The 19,355-nt window shown below is 35.2% G+C and overlaps 2 protein-coding genes across 3 annotated transcripts; both read left to right on the forward strand.

Moving 5' to 3' along the window:
* Positions 1-363: 363 nt before the first annotated feature.
* LOC307036764 (P2X purinoceptor 5-like) lies at positions 364-14,972 on the forward strand (the record flags this gene model as incomplete). Of its 2 annotated transcripts, XM_079677375.1 has the most annotated exons (11): positions 364-572; positions 1,474-1,624; positions 3,345-3,416; positions 6,210-6,285; positions 7,118-7,214; positions 7,322-7,402; positions 7,515-7,656; positions 8,107-8,237; positions 14,265-14,358; positions 14,529-14,594; positions 14,692-14,972. In XM_079677375.1, 11 exons carry the CDS (start codon positions 364-366, stop codon positions 14,776-14,778), a joined length of 1,206 nt encoding a protein of 401 aa, XP_079533501.1. In that variant the 3' UTR covers positions 14,779-14,972. The 2 variants fall into 2 exon arrangements, with proteins under 2 accessions (XP_079533501.1, XP_079533502.1); XM_079677376.1 differs by lacking the exon at positions 7,322-7,402.
* A 1,645-nt stretch (positions 14,973-16,617) lies between these two features.
* Positions 16,618-18,320, forward strand: LOC307036877 (lymphocyte antigen 6D). The gene is made up of 3 exons (XM_079677485.1): positions 16,618-16,747; positions 17,555-17,653; positions 17,794-18,320. The coding sequence occupies exons 1-3, from the start codon at positions 16,699-16,701 to the stop codon at positions 17,880-17,882; spliced, it is 237 nt and encodes a 78-aa protein (XP_079533611.1). The 5' UTR covers positions 16,618-16,698; the 3' UTR covers positions 17,883-18,320.
* Positions 18,321-19,355: the final 1,035 nt, after the last annotated feature.

The raw sequence follows: 19,355 nt of genomic DNA on the forward strand, positions 1-19,355 counted from the left end.
GGAAGGAGGCCACAGATGACTGCCGCTCAGAAACCATCTTACCTCTTTATCATATTCTATAGAGGTTTCTCAAAACTCTTTTTAGTAATGTAAATTTGCTGTTATTATGTCCGTCAGCATGGCGCGCTGAAATCCATTCAAAAGTCAAGCCTAACGGCAGTATGCTTGTAGACTTTTGGTTTTAATTAAAAAACAATCTTATAGTTTTCCTTTCCATCAATTCAAATTAGAATCTTCAAACCACCATGATGTCTTCAAGATAATACCGGGTGTCTCTTTTTGACCTCATTGGTAAGAAATCCAGTTTTATTTAGAAAGTCCCAGCCGGGTAAGTTGCCTGTTGATGCTGACTTGACTCTGGTGATGTTCGGTGTAAACGTGCCACTGCATTTTTGTCCTCTGACATCCGAGTCTCCGCAGAGTTACAGCAGCAGGATGGCCGGGAGCTTCTTCAAAGGACGCCTCCTCTCCTTATTCGATTATAAAACGGAAAAATACATTATTGCCAAAAATAAAAAGGTTGGAGTTTTGTACCGACTTATTCAGTTATCTATCATTGGCTACATTATAGGGTAAGTCAGTTCAACTTTTACAGTTTTATAACCTCATTGCACAAGTTAGAAATTACTATAAGAATAAAACTGCCTTGTTAACCATGAGAAGATAAATCATAGTATTAATACAGGGGTTTATGTTGACTAATATCAAACTGTACGATAAATATTTAGTATAAATAATAATAATAACTATAGATTTATTTTGTTAGTGCTTTTACAGGTGCTCAAAGACGCTTTACAGATATAGTGAAAAGAAAAAAAGAAAGGAACAACAAATAAATATATAGTTAAAGTTAAAGTCAAATAATACAAAAACAATCACACATTAAATGACCAATATACCAAAAAAGAAAAAAGTGTTTTATAGAGATTATGTGCTTCAGTCAGTGCTGTGAGGCCAAGTGACAGAACAGGGTATTTTTTACTTTTTAAAAATTGTCAGTGTACTTTTGTGGCTTGTTCCGTGCCCTGTAGCAAAACCCATACATTTAAAAGCTGTAAGCATAGATAAAAATAATTTTTTCAGTCGCAAGTGCTTTATTATAAAAAGGCGTCAGTCATTCATAAAATAGTCCATAAGAGTACAACCTAAACCTATAGTTACCCAAAGGTATTATAGCAGAGCTTACTAAAAGCGCATATACCTGTTTTTCTGAGTATGTATCTTTATTGCACTTATTGTAAGTCTCTTTGCATTAAAGTGTTTGCTAAATGAAATAGTCTTAAATTAAAATAATATTCCACGATTAGATATACCACGTAAATGTTCCACTAAATTCAGATGGAAATTCATCACAAAAGAAACAACACATCTGTGTTAAACGTAATGTTTAAGATGAACAATGTGAAAATCAAAATGTCAAAAGGATGCTTTAAACACACATTTCAGCGTATACATCTTTCCTCTCACTCACAGCTGGGTTTTTGTAAGCAAGAAAGGCTACCAGGAAACCGACTCTGCCATCCAGAGCTCTGTGATTACTAAACTGAAAGGAGTTTCGGTGACTAACACCTCGGAGTCTGGTCGGCTGGTGTGGGGGCCGGAGGACTACGTCATCCCACCCCAGGTGAAGCTTTTAAGGTCACCTATTATGCAAAATCCACCTTTTCATGCATTTTATACAGAAACATGTGTCCCCTCTGAGTAAAGAGATTCTGAAAGTTTCAGGAAAAAAGATTCTCTCTCTTTTTGTCCTGATCCATTTATATAAAAACCTTTCTGAAAATGAGCTGATCAGATTTTCGCCACTTTATGATGTCACAACGATTTTTTGGCTTGTGTAAACATTAGCCAATAATCAACCAAGGTAACCCCACCCCCCCACCTTATCACCTGAATCTCCTCCGAGAGCACCATTAGGCGCTTTCACACCAAGGACTTTGCCGTACTTAGTTCTGATGAACTCTTTAGTTCTGATGAACTAAAGAGCAGATCGCGTTCACACCGGAATAAGTCCCTGAGGGAGGATTAGGCAAATGAAGCCGCTGACGTCACTTCTTCTTCTTCTGCTTTGGGTTTACTGGCAGGCCGCAAACAACTTCAGGCCGTATACTGCCACCCGAAGTCCCCGGCCCAAAGTCCCCGGAGTTGGGGACTGGCTTCAGTAGAAGCTGCTGGGACTCCCAGCAGCTTTTACTGAAGCCTTCAGAGTAAATCGCCAGAACGCCGACACCTCCTCTTCACTAAATCGTTTCCTCATCGCTCCCATGTTTTTTTTTGTGTTGTCATAAGTTAGTCTCTCTCCGTTGGTGCGCTGGGCTAATGCTAATGCTAATAATGCTAATGCCAGCAAATACAATGGCGGCTTCACAAAACTTATCCAAGTTTTACGGGGTGTGGTTTGCAATCCGCCCTGCCAATCAGAAATGGGAACCTTTTTCTCCCAGGAAAGTTCCTGCTCTCTAGCAGGGACTAAAAAGGGGGTGAAAAGGTTCTCATGAACTAAGTTCTAGTTCCGGATTTTTTTGGTGTGAACGCAACATTTCAAGAACTATCGGAGGTATACTGGGAAAAGTAATCCGGTGTGAAAGCGCCAAATATCTCTCAGAGGGGCGAGGGGAGTGGCTCCTTATTTTCATTTAACAGACAGAGAATCAGCAGTTTTGAAACAGGGCTGAAACAGAGGGGTTTATGGGATGCTACAATTGGGGATCTGTTTGGTATTTCGAGCCAAACACTTCAGAGACATGTTTTGTATATATCTGAGACCTATAATATATTGATGAAAAATATTCAAAATATTCTAATAACCTTTAACCCAGAGCATCACACATCAACACTGGGTGAAAGACACACACATGCTAACTACATAGGGAAGTTAATACAGAATGTTTTTCATTTTTGATACATGCTTAGTTATATCTGCTTGAATTTATGGATGAAGCATGCAGGTGCAGCTCCATAAGCATAATGGGCCAACAATGTAAAGTGTATCACTAATGGAGACCGTTATTTTTGATTAGTCTGTCGATTTCTTTATCAACTTGTTGTTTTGTCTACAATGGCAAAAAGTGGGGACATATATTGATAGGTGTTCGCCAAAGCAAAGGATGACATCAACAATGATCTTGTTTGGTGTACAATATAAAGACATTGAGTTTAGTGTCGAAGAGGATTAAAGAACACGAAATATTCACATTTAAGAAGCTAAATAAGAGATTTTTAAGCAATTTCACATAAAAAATAGCCAATTATCATTTTTTAATAATTTGTTTGTTTACAATTGACCCAAATGCATATATTTGTGATGTAAACATAAAGACAAATTCAAAGTATTTTCTCTACAGGGTGAAGCCGTTCTGTTTGTTGTCACCAATTTCTTAGAGACGCCAAACCAGAAGCTGGGTTACTGCGCTGAGGTAAGGAAACAGAACACAGGTACTTTCAATGATTACAATAGGAGCTGTCAAAAATAAGAAATACATATATTTTTAGTTATCCTCACATTTGACAACAATGCCAGTCGTAACAGCAACGTATCATGTAATGTGGAACTGGATTTAACATCCATTTTGTCAAAGATTATTTTTCTCATTTAAAAAAGTAAAAGATATCAAATTGCAGATAACGTAAAGATATACAGTATATATCAGCCAATATTAGTGTTTATAACCAGGTGAATGTTCACTCTAGACTGTAGTGAGTGTGTGAGGAATTTGAGATCCTTTATTTGATTTTTTCCTGGAATATAATTTTTCAATTATTAATTTAAGGTTACTGCAAGAGTATCAGACCCTCGATCCTTATACCCTGTTAAGGTGTGACAGTCCGTTCTCCAATGTGCCACCTGAAATGTAAAACAAACAAGATGATAACCTTGAATCTCCATCCATTATTAATGAAACTATCTTGTTTAGTGATATGGTGAGCAAATTGTTCCTACCAGGCTTCAAATACTCTATGTGTTTGGTTCATAATAGACAACATTTTCACACACGTTTTCATGTATTGTATCTATTGTGATTGCAGTTGTCTTTATTGCACTGGGATACATGGCTTTGAATTTTGCGACATTTCAACATCAGGAATGGAAGTTGTTTTAGTATTAGCCACAGAGCATAATGTGCTGTTTAGACTGTGGAGAAGACACGGTCAGCCTGTAGTTTCAAACTGTCTGACACTAACCGTGTTTATTTTAAAGTATAAGGTTTATTTACTTTGCACTGTTTGAGTGCTGATAATCTGGAAACTATTCCAAACAGCCATGATTCAAAGTTACAGAGGGCGACCATGAGTGACCGAGTTTAGGCAAGAAATTACACAAACTGAATCTTCTCTCTGCCCTATCATTGTGTTTCAATGAACCATAGAAATACGCTTGTTTTCTCTCACGATTAATGGCTTCTTGAGCAAATTAGCTTTACCGAAAGCTCCACCAATCAGGATGAATAACACAGTTACACAATGTTAATTCATCAATAGTGCGCACAATGGGAAGAGAGAGAATCAGAGGCACTGGTCTACATTTTCTTCACAGCTCTTAGTCATGACAAAATACCTTTAACCCTTCTTGTGTGTGTGCCAATTATACTGTTCATCCTCTCCCTCAGCACTATCTTTGGCTGCACATTTACAGAACGTGTCTGGTATGTAAACTCAGTCTTTTTTGGTCTCTTGTGTCACTGCAACATCCAGGAAGAAAGTGGCACACAGCCATAAAACTTTGCTCTTGTAAACATTTCGGCTCTCACCAATCGCAGTGCCCGTCTGAAAGGCTGCCACACTCAAGCAGGGACCATCATTCATTATGCTCTGCCAGGCAGTCAAAACTCACTTAAACAAGAGGTTCACATCTGTTATGAGAAGTGTCAGGTGTCCATAAACAAACCCGAGGTACATTTTTACTTTCATCTTAATGGTGTTGCGATGAAACTGCTTACCCTTACTCCACAGGACTCTACTGTTTCAAAGTAAGCTGACCTTGTTGTGTCACCAGTGTATGGTCACGTCATCTTTGAATGTTGGGATTTTTCATAAAATGTATAATTTCACAATGTTTCCCAATATATTTTCTAACAGGAACAGCCAAAATATGATATGTAAGGTAGCCCTTACCTGTCAGGAAAGGCACAGTGTTCGCTAACTCACCATTGTATGTCAAAAGGTGTGAGGGAACCTCATTTAAATGATTAAAAGTGAAAAGTATAAAATGGTAAATAAAAAGTATTTATTTCATTCATCTATATTTACATTTTCTTGGCCGGAATGGGTTTCCGTAGTTTCATTGTTTGTGTAGCCCTTTTTGTAACACCTACTGAGAAAGAACAGGCAATAAATATGGCAAGCCGATTTAGCTTGTATTCATTTCTGGAGGATATCAAAGTAACTTACTAGTAAGAATGCGAGTTATTGATATAAAAAATGTAATTCTTACTAGTAATAATGTTTATTTCTGATATCAAAAATATAATTTTAACTAGTTCTAAAAAAAAATGCACATTACAACTAGTTACAATTTAATTTGTGGTATCAAGAATTTGCATTCTAGTTAAAATTATATTTTTGATATCAGAAATATACATTATTACTAGTAAGAATGTAGTTTTTGATATCCTCCAGAAAAGATTAAAAGCTAAATCGGCTTGCCATAAATAACACACAAGCATGATTATTAAACAATCAGGGCGAGTATCTAAGTGCAAAGGGTTTAAACAGAAAGGGTCGAAACCAAAATGTAAAACAGACAAAGGCAAACGTTACCGACAAGGTTCGGCAGGGAATCCAATAAATAAGCAAAGGGTCAGAGAGGAATGATCAGGAATACATGCTGTTGCACGTTTTATAATGCAGAAGACCATTTAGCTGCGAGGTTAAGGAGGCAACGGGAAGCAGGTGGGTGTGTGAGGCATTCAAAGAGGTAAGGCCTCCTGACAGGGCCGTCCCTCCCTACAGGCCGATCAAGCAGACTGCGTGGGGCCTGACCTTGCGCTGCACGGTTTCGCCTCTGCGACGCTCGCTGCGACGCTCGCGAAACAGAGGGCCTCATCATATAACTTTGCGTGGGGCCTCATGTTGGCCATGGACAGCCCTGCTTCCTGGGGGGCAGGGTCTTAATGAGACTAGGTCAAAGGAAAACCAGGCAATATTACTGCATAAACACTGAAGGATCGGGATAATTCCTGAAAATGTATTACTGTGTCTTTTGTTCTCAGAGCCCAAAAGTGCTGGATGGTCACTGCAGAGATGACGAGGACTGTGAAGAGGAGAAGATGGTTATAGCTGGTAACGGTAAGAAAGTAACATTGTCGGCTTTGCTCCATTTTGAATTATGGGTTAAATATAAATTTTCTTGTCACTATGTTTTGACTCAAATGAAAATGAGTTCAACATTTATGATGGTAAACCCAATTAGGTTAGGATAACAGCCCGTTTACACAGCAGCGTTAAGAAAAAAATCTTCCAACGCTTACAACGCTTCTCTGACCATTGACTTTGAATGGGGTGACTTCAATTTGCCTCGCTTTTCGTCGAACTGCATTGTTGGGAAGCGAAGCGAAGATTTCCAGGATTTCCAGGATTTTCAGGATTTAAAAGTTGAGCAATGTTCAACTTTTGTAGCTGAGGTGGAAGCGTCAGCCAATCAAATCCCGTTTATGCAAATCTGACAGTACAAGCGCTAGCCAATCAAACCGTGTGCAAGCTGGGAGAGCCAGACCGCAGTTCATTTTCTATATTCCTGAATATGGAGGAGAAATTAGTTATTGCAGGAGCAAATCACCCGGTTCTTTATGACCAGTCGCTAATAACTTACCGGTAGGTTTTCGCCTGTTTGGGGAGTTTATATCCAGTTTACTTCGTTTTAACATTGCTATTGCTTTGTATGTCGGGGGCGGCAGATTCATGTGATTGGTTGTTGGTTGCGTTGCTCGCAAAAAATCCCCAAGCTTTCAGACACGCCCAGCTCCAAGATCTTTTTTAAAGCTGCTGTGTGGACGGGCCATGAGTGTCTTTCAAGCCTTTGTGATTGTTTTTTTTATCTCTTTTGAACTGATTATGTAAGTTCAATATTACAGTGTCTTTTCATATGTGATAAGCTTTGGGAATTTCTGTTTTTCTCAAGGAATTAAGAGTGGACGATGCTTAAGAAAAGATGAAAACTCCACTGGTACCTGTGAAATATACGGCTGGTGTCCCATTGAAAGAAAATTCAAACCGCGGTAAGCAATCACAGAGAAACTCTTGCAATTGTATGTAAATATTTGATGTACTGTAAATTGGTTCAACAAAATCCTCAAGGCATTAGCTTGTTTTTTTTTTTTTACAGTAAACCTCAGCTGTTAAACGCTGAAAACTTCACCATCTACATCAAGAATTTCATCTTATTTCCCAAATTCCAATTTTCAAAGTAGGCCAATATCTATCCATCTGTGTGTAACACTCCTTGTACTGCTAGTGTCCCAGAAGCAGTTCACATTTATATTCTCACCGTACAACTGTGTGTGTTTTTCAACTATAAGGTCCAACGTCCTCGAAACAAGTGACGACTCCTTTTTGAAAAAATGCAGATTTGATGAGCAGCTCTATCCTTACTGCCCCATCTTTCGCCTGGGGGACATCACCAGGAGAGCTGGATACAACTTCCAGGACATGGCCACATTTGTTAGTATTGAACTTTTATTTATTTTTGATTGTCTGAAACCTTCATTTTAATGAAATGTCTGCAGGACTTCTGTTTAAGCTGATATACTTTAAGAGTCAACAATTACCCAACATGTAAAACCTTACCTCTCCCTAATTCAAAAAAACATTACAGAATGAGTGTACTGTAAGTGTAAAAAACAAAGTGTAAATCTCAACATCACAACATGTCAGGCAATGTCCTCCCCTCTGTCGCCCCCTTCAAACTCCACACATCTCCAATAAAGGCACTCACACAGACACACAAATACCTTTAATAAGAAAAGATGTACATAATTAGGGAGAGGGGTCAAGGCTTAATATTAAAACGGGCACTGCTCCCCCCTTTACCCCCTTTTCCCCCTTAAGACCCACCATTTCCCATTTTTTTTACTATGATTAGTTACAGTTGTTTGGTATTGTGTTTCCCAGGGTGGCTCCATTGGCCTTTTGATAGAGTGGGACTGTGACCTTGACAAAGGCTACTCTAACTGTAATCCACAATACCATTTCACACGTCTGGACATCTCCAACAACTCAATCTCAACGGGATTTAACTTCAGGTCAGAGTCACTCCAGACTGTATGTTTCTACAGTATGTTGAAAAGACAAATATTTACAATTTTCTTCAACAATGTAATGTATTTACAATTCAAAAACACATTCAAATATTTGATGTGTAAGCAGAAAGCTTACACATCTTCCGGCGCAGACTGAAAACTCATCTCTTTCGACTCCACTTCGAGCAATTAAAAAAAAACGCACTTATATACTAACAAAGCACTTATATACTAACTAAGCACTCGTATACTAACAAAGCACTTATATACTAACAAAGCACTTATATACTAAAAAAGCACTTATATACTAACTAAGCACTCGTATACTAACAAAGCACTTATATACTAACAAAGCACTTATATACTAAAAAAGCACTTATATACTAACTAAGCACTCGTATACTAACAAAGCACTCGTATACTAACAAAGCACTTATATACTAACAAAGCACTTATATACTAACTAAGCACTCATATACTAACAAAGCACTTATATACTAACTAAGCACTCGTATACTAAAAAAGCACTTATATACTAACTAAGCACTCGTATACTAACAAAGCACTTATATACTAAAAAAGCACTTATATACTAAAAAAGCACTTATATACTAACAAAGCACTTATATACTAACTAAGCACTTATATACTAACTAAGCACTCGTATACTAACAAAGCAATTATATACTAACTAAGCACTTATATACTAAAAAAGCACTTATATACTAACTAAGCACTCGTATACTAACAAAGCACTTATATACTAACAAAGCACTTATATACTAACTAAGCATTCGTATACTAACAAAGCAGTAATCTACTAACTAAGCACTCGTATACTAACAAAGCACTTATATACTAACTAAGCACTTATATACTAACAAAGCACTTATATACTAACTAAGCACTTGTATACTAACAAAGCAGTAATCTACTAACTAAGCACTTATATACTAACTAAGCACTCGTATACTAACAAAGCACTTATATACTAACTAAGCACTTATATACTAACTAAGCACTCGTATACTAACAAAGCACTTATATACTAACTAAGCACTTATATACTAACTAAGCACTCGTATACTAACAAAGCACTTATATACTAAAAAAGCACTTATATACTAAAAAAGCACTTATATACTAACTAAGCACTCGTATACTAACAAAGCACTTATATACTAAAAAAGCACTTATATACTAACTAAGCACTCGTATACTAACAAAGCACTTATATACTAACTAAGCACTTATATACTAACTAAGCACTCGTATACTAACAAAGCACTTATATACTAAAAAGCACTTATATACTAAAAAAGCACTTATATACTAACTAAGCACTCGTATACTAACAAAGCACTTATATACTAAAAAGCACTTATATACTAAAAAAGCACTTATATACTAACTAAGCACTCGTATACTAACAAAGCACTTATATACTAAAAAGCACTTATATACTAAAAAAGCACTTATATACTAACTAAGCACTCGTATACTAACAAAGCACTTATATACTAAAAAAGCACTTATATACTAAAAAAGCACTCGTATACTAACAAAGCACTTATATACTAAAAAAGCACTTATATACTAAAAAAGCACTTATATACTAACTAAGCACTTATATACTAACTAAGCACTCGTATACTAACAAAGCAATTATATACTAACTAAGCACTTATATACTAAAAAAGCACTTATATACTAACTAAGCACTCGTATACTAACAAAGCACTTATATACTAACAAAGCACTTATATACTAACTAAGCATTCGTATACTAACAAAGCAGTAATCTACTAACTAAGCACTCGTATACTAACAAAGCACTTATATACTAACTAAGCACTTATATACTAACAAAGCACTTATATACTAACTAAGCACTTGTATACTAACAAAGCAGTAATCTACTAACTAAGCACTTATATACTAACTAAGCACTCGTATACTAACAAAGCACTTATATACTAACTAAGCACTTATATACTAACTAAGCACTCGTATACTAACAAAGCACTTATATACTAACTAAGCACTTATATACTAACTAAGCACTCGTATACTAACAAAGCACTTATATACTAAAAAAGCACTTATATACTAAAAAAGCACTTATATACTAACTAAGCACTCGTATACTAACAAAGCACTTATATACTAAAAAAGCACTTATATACTAACTAAGCACTCGTATACTAACAAAGCACTTATATACTAACTAAGCACTTATATACTAACTAAGCACTCGTATACTAACAAAGCACTTATATACTAAAAAGCACTTATATACTAAAAAAGCACTTATATACTAACTAAGCACTCGTATACTAACAAAGCACTTATATACTAAAAAGCACTTATATACTAAAAAAGCACTTATATACTAACTAAGCACTCGTATACTAACAAAGCACTTATATACTAAAAAGCACTTATATACTAAAAAAGCACTTATATACTAACTAAGCACTCGTATACTAACAAAGCACTTATATACTAAAAAAGCACTTATATACTAAAAAAGCACTCGTATACTAACAAAGCACTTATATACTAAAAAAGCACTTATATACTAAAAAAGCACTTATATACTAACTAAGCACTTATATACTAACTAAGCACTCGTATACTAACAAAGCACTTATATACTAACAAAGCACTTATATACTAACTAAGCACTTATATACTAACTAAGCACTCGTATACTAACAAAGCACTTATATACTAAAAAAGCACTTATATACTAACTAAGCACTCGTATACTAACAAAGCACTTATATACTAACAAAGCACTTATATACTAACTAAGCACTTATATACTAACTAAGCACTCGTATACTAACAAAGCACTTATATACTAACAAAGCACTTATATACTAACTAAGCACTTATATACTAACAAAGCACTCGTATACTAACAAAGCACTTATATACTAACTAAGCACTTATATACTAACTAAGCACTTATATACTAACTAAGCACTCGTATACTAACAAAGCACTTATATACTAACTAAGCACTTATATATTAACTAAGCACTCGTATACTAAAAAGCACTTATATACTAAAAAAGCACTTATATACTAACTAAGCACTCGTATACTAACAAAGCACTTATATACTAAAAAGCACTTATATACTAAAAAAGCACTTATATACTAACTAAGCACTCGTATACTAACAAAGCACTTATATACTAAAAAAGCACTTATATACTAACTAAGCACTTATATACTAACTAAGCACTCGTATACTAACAAAGCACTTATATACTAAAAAAGCACTTATATACTAAAAAAGCACTCGTATACTAACAAAGCACTTATATACTAACAAAGCACTTATATACTAACTAAGCACTTATATACTAACTAAGCACTCGTATACTAACAAAGCACTTATATACTAACTAAGCACTTATATACTAACTAAGCACTCGTATACTAACAAAGCACTCGTATACTAACAAAGCACTTATATACTAACTAAGCACTTATATATTAACTAAGCACTTATATACTAAAAAAGCACTTATATACTAACTAAGCACTTATATACTAACTAAGCACTCGTATACTAACAAAGCACTCGTATACTAACAAAGCACTTATATACTAACTAAGCACTTATATACTAACTAAGCACTTATATACTAACTAAGCACTCGTATACTAACAAAGCACTTATATACTAACTAAGCACTTATATATTAACTAAGCACTTATATACTAACTAAGCACTCGTATACTAAAAAAGCACTTATATACTAACTAAGCACTTATATACTAACTAAGCACTCGTATACTAACAAAGCACTCGTATACTAACAAAGCACTTATATACTAACTAAGCACTTATATACTAACTAAGCACTTATATACTAACTAAGCACTCGTATACTAACAAAGCACTTATATACTAACTAAGCACTTATATATTAACTAAGCACTCGTATACTAAAAAGCACTTATATACTAAAAAAGCACTTATATACTAACTAAGCACTCGTATACTAACAAAGCACTTATATACTAACAAAGCACTTATATACTAACTAAGCACTTATATACTAACAAAGCACTCGTATACTAACAAAGCACTTATATACTAACTAAGCACTTATATACTAACTAAGCACTTATATACTAACTAAGCACTCGTATACTAACAAAGCACTTATATACTAACTAAGCACTTATATATTAACTAAGCACTCGTATACTAAAAAGCACTTATATACTAAAAAAGCACTTATATACTAACTAAGCACTCGTATACTAACAAAGCACTTATATACTAAAAAGCACTTATATACTAAAAAAGCACTTATATACTAACTAAGCACTCGTATACTAACAAAGCACTTATATACTAAAAAAGCACTTATATACTAACTAAGCACTTATATACTAACTAAGCACTCGTATACTAACAAAGCACTTATATACTAAAAAAGCACTTATATACTAAAAAAGCACTCGTATACTAACAAAGCACTTATATACTAACAAAGCACTTATATACTAACTAAGCACTTATATACTAACTAAGCACTCGTATACTAACAAAGCACTTATATACTAACTAAGCACTTATATACTAACTAAGCACTCGTATACTAACAAAGCACTCGTATACTAACAAAGCACTTATATACTAACTAAGCACTTATATATTAACTAAGCACTTATATACTAACTAAGCACTTATATACTAAAAAAGCACTTATATACTAACTAAGCACTTATATACTAACTAAGCACTCGTATACTAACAAAGCACTCGTATACTAACAAAGCACTTATATACTAACTAAGCACTTATATACTAACTAAGCACTTATATACTAACTAAGCACTCGTATACTAACAAAGCACTTATATACTAACTAAGCACTTATATACTAACTAAGCACTCGTATACTAACAAAGCACTTATATACTAAAAAGCACTTATATACTAAAAAAGCACTTATATACTAACTAAGCACTCGTATACTAACAAAGCACTTATATACTAAAAAAGCACTTATATACTAACTAAGCACTTATATACTAACTAAGCACTCGTATACTAACAAAGCACTTATATACTAAAAAAGCACTTATATACTAAAAAAGCACTCGTATACTAACAAAGCACTTATATACTAACAAAGCACTTATATACTAAAAAAGCACTCGTATACTAACAAAGCACTTATATACTAACTAAGCACTTATATACTAACTAAGCACTTATATACTAACAAAGCACTCGTATACTAAAAAAGCACTTATATACTAACTAAGCACTTATATACTAACTAAGCACTTATATACTAACAAAGCACTCGTATACTAAAAAAGCACTTATATACTAACTAAGCACTCGTATACTAAAAAAGCACTTATATACTAACTAAGCACTTATATACTAACAAAGCACTCGTATACTAAAAAAGCACTTATATACTAACTAAGCACTCGTATACTAAAAAAGCACTTATATACTAACTAAGCACTCGTATACTAACTAAGCACTTATATACTAACTAAGCACTTATATACTAACTAAGCACTCGTATACTAACAAAGCACTTATATACTAACTAAGCACTCGTATACTAAAAAAGCACTTATATACTAACTAAGCACTCGTATACTAACTAAGCACTTATATACTAACTAAGCACTTATATACTAACTAAGCACTCGTATACTAACTAAGCACTTATATACTAACAAAGCACTTATCTACTAACTAAGCACTCGTATACTAACAAAGGACTGGCTTATCTAAAGCCAGTTGAGTATCACTTGAAATGTTTTGGCTCTATGAAACCTGATGTACTTATGTGATTCTGTTTTCTTCAAGTTTGTATCTTCTTGGTCGAATGCACTTATTGTAAGTCGCTTTGGATAAAAGCGTCAGCTAAATTAAATGTAATGTAATGTAATTCAATGAATGTCTTAATTGCGTCTTATTTTTTTTATTTTGTCATTCTCATGCCTCTATATTTCCCATTTGTTCCTCAACAGACACACTCGTTATTTCAAAAATGCTGCTGGTGAGAGCTATCGATCTCTATTCAAAGTCTACGGTGTCAGATTTAACATTATGGTCCACGGAAAGGTAAATGCATTTCTTTTTAGGATGAATACATGAAATACTGCTCTGCTCTGCTCTGCCAAAGCATGATGATGCAGGTTCTCTTGATAAATAAACAACAGTTATAACCTTTTATATTGGTAATTTTCCACTTTCTCATTCTACATAACTTGTATTTCCTCTGCTTTTCATAGGCGGGGATGTTCAGCATTATCCCAACAGCCATCAACGTGGGTTCAGGACTGGCTTTAATGGGAGCTGTAAGTACCATCGATAATCATTTGCTTTAAAAAGAATTGCACAGGATTTTAGATTTTGCCAGTTGTGACGGTAACTCAGTAAAACTTAATTTCACAGGGAGCTTTCTTCTGTGATATGGTGCTCCTCTACCTGATGAAGAAGAGCGACTCTTATCGAGAAAGGAAATTTGAAGGACCAAAGTAGGAAGAGCAACACATGGGTTGAGATCTATGAGGCGTCACAGTGCATATTATACTGTACAGATAAGAACCTTCATAGGTCAAAGACACTGGAGCATTTGATTGATAATATCTGCTTTAACATGTATTTATTTTTTAAATACTGTAAAATGACACATTATGAAACATGGCTTATCTCAATAAATGAATTGTAATTGGTTTTGTTAATAGTGTGCATACTATGTAGTTTAACAGGTGTGTGTGTTCCACAGAATAAAGACATCAACAGCTAAAGACAGAAATGCTGCCACAGTACAGGAGAAACTGACATGTTTTACTTTTTAACACGAGATGAGTTTGTAATTGTTGGTTATAGTGTAATACAATACATAGAAAACATGTCATGTAAAAAATGACATTTAGAGCAGTTTAATATTCTTATGTGAAGCTCTAATAAGAAAAGGCAACAAAATATGAGTCTGAAGTCGTTAGTTATCAGTTGCTATTTTATTTTTCAATTTTTAAAAACATATTTTTAAATATTTGAAATTGCTGGTTAAGTCAAAACGACTGTCGGTTACTGCTTGATTTGCAAAGATCCATAATTCATGTGAAGGAAAATGACCTCATAAATGAATTGCCAGTTTTCCTCTTCCATCTTGTTTTTGAGTTTGAGTACATCAGTGACGTCAGTAACAAACTAAACGTGTTATTAACACAGAGCACTGCTTGTATATAAATTGATGTAAATAGAGGTTTTTTCTAATAAAACACTTGACGTGGTTAAAAATATATAATTATCACATTATTGTTTATTATAATAACAAACACAAGAAGAGATTTGGTACACACACACACACACACACACACACACACACACACACACACACACACACACACACACACACACACACACACACACACACACACACACACACACACACACACACACACACACACACACACACACACACACACACACACTCTTGCACTACACCACTGTTGCCAACAGATGTTACTAAAGGACAGCTTCAGGTAGTAGTCAGCCTCAGAACCACGTCGACACCATACAGTGTGTGAATGTAGTTTTTTTCCATTTTAATTATACATCCCACATTCGAACTTTGAATAAAAGAAATAGTCCAAAAACTTTAAAGCAAAAATATACTTATGTGAGGATATTGTTGTCTTCACCCTACAGCATCAGAGCTTTAAACAAGTAGGGATTAATACAACTCTCACGTTTCCAACTCAGTATGAACACCTTTACCTGGAATGTTTAAAGTTAATTCAATAGTGTGCCTGCCATTCATCACCATGTTCTCTTTTAATTTGGTGTCACTTGACATGTTGTCATAAGCATTTAGCTCCTAGCACAGCTGAACTGGAAGTACCTAGGAGGGGAGTTTCCACAAAGTTATTTTAGATTTTCTGTTTTCGCAGCCAAACCCCGCCGGCTGTTTGGTTTGAATCGATTGATAGATTCAAATTGTCCACTTCCAATCCTTTAGAAATAATACAAATCACTGTAATTGAACTGTTGTTCAATAAAATGCAGGACAAAATAAGGCCTCTGATGCTCTTCTACAGAATGGACAGTAAAGGCTGCTTTGCTGAAATATATGACATCGTCTAGTTTAATTTGATACAATATAAAAACTCAAAAGTCAGACATAAAGCTCATTTCAAAGTTTACAACCAGCATTTTCAATAAAAGAAGTGGCGGGCTGATCTTCCTGCTACACCTTGTCCATCAGAAATAAAATACCTATTTGTTTTTTTTAGTTTCACCTTTCACTGGAGACAATAGAGCTTACATGACAACCCATTTAGAGGAAAGGAACACCATTTACAAGGAAGTGCCCAACTAAATAAAAGACTGGTATGTGGAATGGCAGTATAAAGGTGTGAGTGCAAGAGGTTTGTCCGCATACCATCGGACAACATGAAGGTCCTACTGCTAACGCTGGTGCTCCTGCTGTCTAGCGCTCAAGGTGAGCCATATTCCAATTATAATTATATTAAAGCATCGTATTTATAAAGGAAATATCAAATATGAAGTAAAAACATTTAATCTATAATGGAAGCATTTTATTTGATGCTGATTACCTATTAGTGCCATAAGAGTCTACAAGTGATACATCATTTGTAACATTCACCTGTTTGTAACTTAGAAATTATGTATCACTTGACTCTTATGGCACTACTTCTATTCTGTTTTATTGTGTTGCACCATTGGGGGAGCCTGGGACCTAAGATTTTCATCGACATAACTACACTGTAACTATGTACGAATGACAATAAAAGCATTGAATCTAGAATTACCTGAGTGTCGACGTACATTATAATAATAATAATAATAATAATAATAATAATAATAAATGGGATTTATATAGCGCTTTTCTAGACCCAAAGACGCTTTACATTATGAGTACGGTCGACAAACAAAACAAGAACAAAAACACAAACAAAAACAAAAACAAAAACAGAAAAGCAGTCAGGAGGATGTTGGTTCAGAGGGGTAGGGGCGGGTTTAAGGATAAGCAGAGTTGAAGATGTGGGTTTTGAGACGGGACTGGAACAGGGTGAGGGAATCAGACTCACGGAGGTCTTGGGGGAGGGAGTTCCAGAGCTTCGGGGCTGCCACAGAGAAGGCTCTGTCCCCGAAGCTCCGGAGTTTGGCCTTGTGTTATCTTGTGAAAAGCTATGCTGTACTACCACTAACTTAACATTGATGTTGTCTTTAAAACGTCATACTATTGTAGCAAGTCATTCTAATTGCTTTTGTCTTTTCCCGTCAGTGCTCTCACTCACATGCTTCACCTGTGAAGGAGACATGAACTGTAAGGCGGAGACAGTTTGCCCGGCATCCTCTCAGTACTGCAAGACCATGGAGCGCGGTACTTAAGCTCTTTCTGTACTTTATATCTAATGTGTATGTTTTATCATGTTTGTTTGGCATTTTTAGAGAAGCCATTTTTATCTGGTACGATGACACATGGTTTGTAAACTCATTGTACATTGTTTATTTTGTCGACAGGAGAAGAACTTCGTCGAACTTGTGAGGAGCTTTGTGGAGATGATGATGAATTCACAACCTGCTGCTCTGAAGACCTTTGCGGACCCTGAGGCCTCCCTATAAGCGCTCACTTCCACTTCCAGATGAAATAAAATAATACGAGAACAAATAATTATCTGAGTCTTAATCTGATAGAAAATGATTTGTCAATCTGACACTCCTATCCTGCTTTTACTTTCAATTCGCTCTTGAAATTATGATTAATGATTTAGTCTCACTCTTCATTTCACAACCAAAACTGCACTGGCTCACAGCCATGTTTTATCTTCAAAGATCTAGTGATGGCGCAAGGGCACACACACGCACGCACGCACACAAAACACACAGACACAGACAGACACACACACAGCCACGCACACACTTAATCCTTCCTGATGTCAGTTAGTGGGTCAGTGCTGCGTTGGTCGCTGTCTGTGTCGGCTGTAACTTGAAGTTGGCTGTTTCAAAACATGTAATGGAAAGAAATAAAGCTTTTAATTGATCTGCTAGATTTGTTTCAGCTGTCTTTTGTTACATGTTAGACAGAGGCCTATTGTTCTGATGTACAAGGTTAAACAAATGATACCCAGCAAATGTGTCCACGTGAGGTGGGTTTAAAAACAGTGTGCTGACTTCCTCATGATTTAATTTTGGGGCATAATGTGAAATGTAGCAACAATAGAAGACTGCTGATGTAAACATGGAGCCTTTGATAATTATGCAATTTAAAATATTTTAAAGAATCTGGTGTGCAAATGTTTCATAGGGAAGACAATGCAACCAACATTTTGTATTAGGACTTATGTTCAAACACTTTTTCTTTACTCTTTCTTACTGTCGCTATAAGGCCAGTTGCCTAATTTTTTCATGAAGGTAAACTGGGTAATACATTATAGTAAGCCAATTAATTCTGTCCAACATCTCCACATAGCCTCACACAAAGAGAGGTGTTCTGGTCTAGTGTGTGTGCATTTATGTGAGCTAATGAGAATAACCCAAAACCAATAACAACTAAACTAAAAAAAACAAAGAGACAGATTGGCATTTAACCAAACAGACATTGATCAAATGGAGACACTTATATGGTAACAGAAATGTGATGAGCATAAGTACATTATCATCTGATGATCCTCACCTTTTTCACCACTGAGCCAGGCACATTAATTATCTTTAAAGAAACAAATAAAACTTGTTCACAAAAGTGTTTCTCTCACTTCCTGTTCAGTGTGTTAATCTCGCCTGGCAGCATTCATTCACTCAGAGAACATTCTTCACACCCTGTTACTGTCAGGCATGCACGGTGCTGGACTCATGCCCATCAAAACACTGCGAAGCGTGTTTCATCTACAAAGTTATGGTTCAACATGAGGCCAGGAATAGTAATATTAACTACAAAGAAAGCATCTTAAAGCTTGGCTTACTAATTAAAGAGGAACGTTACCCTTTCATAATGCTGGTTTGTTTATTTATTAGCCGATACTCCACTTAATCTCCTTCTTAAATGCATTTCCTGTTCCACCAAAAACACAAAGACGTTCAATGAT

Source organism: Notothenia rossii, assembly GCF_949606895.1.
Source record: "Notothenia rossii genome assembly, chromosome: 4".
In the NCBI taxonomy this organism is placed as follows: Eukaryota; Metazoa; Chordata; class Actinopteri; order Perciformes; family Nototheniidae; genus Notothenia; species Notothenia rossii.

Coding starts and splice junctions, on each gene's coding strand:
- LOC307036877 (XM_079677485.1), top strand. CDS start 16,699: ATGAAGGTCCTACTGCTAACGCTGGTGCTCCTGCTGTCTAGCGCTCAA. Junction 16,748..17,554: donor CCTGCTGTCTAGCGCTCAAG/GTGAGCCATATT, acceptor TTTTCCCGTCAG/TGCTCTCACTCACATGCTTC. Junction 17,654..17,793: donor CTGCAAGACCATGGAGCGCG/GTACTTAAGCTC, acceptor TTTTGTCGACAG/GAGAAGAACTTCGTCGAACT.